Source organism: Morus notabilis, unplaced genomic scaffold (assembly GCF_000414095.1).
Source record: "Morus notabilis unplaced genomic scaffold, ASM41409v2 Scaffold3691, whole genome shotgun sequence".
In the NCBI taxonomy this organism is placed as follows: domain Eukaryota; kingdom Viridiplantae; phylum Streptophyta; class Magnoliopsida; order Rosales; family Moraceae; genus Morus; species Morus notabilis.
Genome location: NW_010360056.1, coordinates 1 through 3,142, shown reverse-complemented (window position 1 = coordinate 3,142; position 3,142 = coordinate 1). Strand labels below are relative to the sequence as shown.

The window sequence follows — 3,142 nt, the reverse complement described above, 5'->3', positions numbered from 1 at the left end:
TTTTTTTTTCTTTTTGTGGGTTGGGGGGTCCGAAATCCCAGATGGGTAGGTACTTGGTAATATTCATGTCAACAAATGGCCAAATTATCTACAAAGTGGTGGTCGTTTTTTTAGTAACTTGGAAAGGAAAAGATCGGATTTAGTTACATAGTGATATTTTTTATACTTTTGGATGGTTCTGAAGTTGGGCTAAATTTCATTTCCCATATTTCTTTTCAGTTTTTAAGCTAAAAGATTTTGTTTGAGAATTGGTTTCAAGGTTCTTGAAGCTACATGGTCCTGTTATTAAATTAGTCTAGCAAAAATGAGCTTTGGGTTGCTTTATTTTGATTGAAAATATTCTTCGTTTAATAAGTAGGATGGAAGATGGCTCGAATTTGACTATGGGGAAAGATGTTGAAGGGTGTTCTGGTAACGAGAAACTTGATGATGGTAAAGAAGGTGAGCACTGGCCAGAAGCATTGGAAAGTGAAGAACTGGGACCACCAACTGTTGGGATGGTATTTACTTCCGAAGAAGATGTTCGAGATTATTACTCGAAGTATGCTCAACATAAAGGGTTTGGCATTTACAGGAGAAGCTCAAGGTGCGGAGACGACGGGAAGGTCAAATACTTTACGCTTGCTTGTGCTAATGCCGGTAAAGTACGTACAAACAATCCAAATAAGAGGTTCCCAATGAGGCAGTCATCTAAGACAAATTGCATGGCCAAGATCAATGTCGCAGTAGAATCTGATGTCCGGGTTTATGTGTGTCACGTTGTCCTTGAACATAATCATGAACTGAGTCCAGGAAAGGTGCAACAAAATATACGCAAAAAAGTTTGGAGTCCTCGAGTGCAAAGAAAACGTCGAAGGGAAGAACAGATAGGGATTGAATCATGCAATCCCTCTCATCCAAATATCGGAAAAGTTCTGGGCTATGAGAATTCAGGTTCAGGTGAGACTTGGAATTATGATTGCTTTAATTCCCTTATGATACTAGTGGCACATAATCACGACTGGTGATCTGTTAGAACTGAAATGTGGAAACTTCAGAAGCGTCTTTCTTTATTGTTTTTTCGCTATAGCTTTGTGATCATAATAGATTCCACAGTGAAAGGGGTATCTTTTTTCAACTCAATCAGCTAATGGTTACAATCATCTTCCATACCATACTACTGGCATTTCCACGGGTGAAAATGCTTTCCATCTTCTCAACAGAAGTTCAGCATCGGGAGTTTATCCAGATTGTATGTTAGAGTCCATTATTTCTGTCCTTTACTTTCCTTTTCGTTTCTAATTCATCTGTTATTTATTTTCTTTCATATTCTTTTCATCTTTTTAATTTACTTTCAATTTAGCATTTTTTCCCCCATCAAATGGTTTGAAAACCATGAGTTTTTGAATCCACATGTGCCTTTAATCATACAAGAATTGAAAGCCGCTTGAAAAATAGCAACCACAGAGGCCCTGAGGTACTGGATCTATGTTCTAAATGCTAGGAAACAACTCATGTACTTGTTTGAATAGACTAGCTAGCACTCTGCTGCTCGTAAACCATATAGGTCTAGGACCTGATAAAAGTTATTACCCACAAAGGAATGGAAGTTTTATATCCCGTCTTCAAGGAATCCTGTATGCTCATGTTCTGCATAGGCAGAATGTGTAGGTTTCCGTTTCTTTGATATGTTTCCTTTTGACATGTTTATATCGGTGGGAGCATTTATTGTTAATGTATTTAGACTAATCTGTTGAATTTTCTTGTTATTTTGAATGCTTATGTTCTCTTACAAATTAGATTAAGTGTACATTTTTGTTTGCTTCGAATTGCTCTGCCACCACTTGTTCTTTTTGCTTTCTATGTTCTTTCTCCTTCATCACCAAAGAAAATAATTGAGGCGTATTAGATGACATTAATAAAAAGCTTTATTAAATAACAAATTGCAGTCCAGGATACTTTAAGCTGTGCCCTTGCAAAGAGGGCTGTGGGACTTGTGAAATCTGGAATGGTGATCGGGCTGGGCACTGGATGCATTTTGTCTCTTTTCATTGGGGAGCTTGGGAAACTAATTAAAGAAGGAAAGGTGCGAATCCCCTATTAATTTTTAAATACCTTTTTCTTGTATTTACAGAGAACTTCTTGGAGAAGAAACTGAACCTTTTCTTGCTGCAGTAATGGCATTCACCTGCACTGACCTACATAATTGGCACTAGGGCATCTTGCAATATTTGACACGCTTTATGACGTTTGTAAAGCATACAACTACACAAGAAAAAAGAAAAACGCTAGTCAATTAACATCATGACTCCAATGCAGGGCACAATTTCTTCTTTTAGGGGACGTTTGGAAGGGGGATTCGTGCCATGATTCGAATTATGGTTTGTGGCTCGCTACAGTATTTTTTCTCACAAAAAATACACGTAAAATGAGAATGGTTTTGAATCATGGTTTTGAATCCATGAACCAACGTCCCCTTAGTCTATCAGTGTTATTCTTTTTGGGAAGAGAGGTGATGAGGGTTCATACCAATTTTTCTAAAAATAATTGTATAGAACTTTTAGGTAAATCAAACAGTACTTTTTTGAGATGCGTGGCCATAGCCCATATGCGCCTTCTGCATATGGTGTATCTGTCATCGCCAATTGCTCTCTTCTTTATTTATTTATTTATTTTTCTTCAAATAAGACGATAGTGATGCGCCTGAGTCAATAAACTTCTATAGGATATCTACTATAGGTGATTTTGTTCTGCTCTGACCCACAGGGTTAAGGGAGGTCGTATGATGACTTGAAGTTTGACATGCAAGTTGGAAGTAGTTTTCTTTCCGAACTTGATTGAGACTTCAACAATTACTCTAGTGAACGAATCAAGAAATTTCACATCAGCTTCAATTTTAATTTCAGAATTACAAGATTGAGCAAACAAGTCTTATAGATTGAAAGGCAAGAATAGGAGTTTGGTGCAGTTTCAGTTCTTCACTGAAACCTTAGATACTAGTAGTTTTGTGTTTCAGCAAATATGGCTATTTTTCAGTACTTAACAGACATTCTCCTTTATAATTGAAAAAGTTTACTATGAGAATAACAAATATGAGAATCTTAACCTTTTGTGTTTACATAATACATAAAATGTAAACCTATTTAAGAACAAAACATTGTGA

At 36.6% G+C, this 3,142-nt stretch overlaps 1 protein-coding gene across 1 annotated transcript; it reads left to right on the top strand.

Moving 5' to 3' along the window:
• Nucleotides 1–352: 352 nt before the first annotated feature.
• LOC21411765 (protein FAR-RED ELONGATED HYPOCOTYL 3) lies at nt 353–2,065 on the top strand (the record flags this gene model as incomplete). The annotated part of the gene is made up of 3 exons (XM_024164094.1): nt 353–939; nt 1,127–1,231; nt 1,929–2,065. Coding segments are annotated over exons 1-3 (822 nt in total), but the record flags the coding sequence as incomplete, so codon positions are not given.
• Between the last annotated feature and the right edge of the window lie 1,077 nt (nt 2,066–3,142).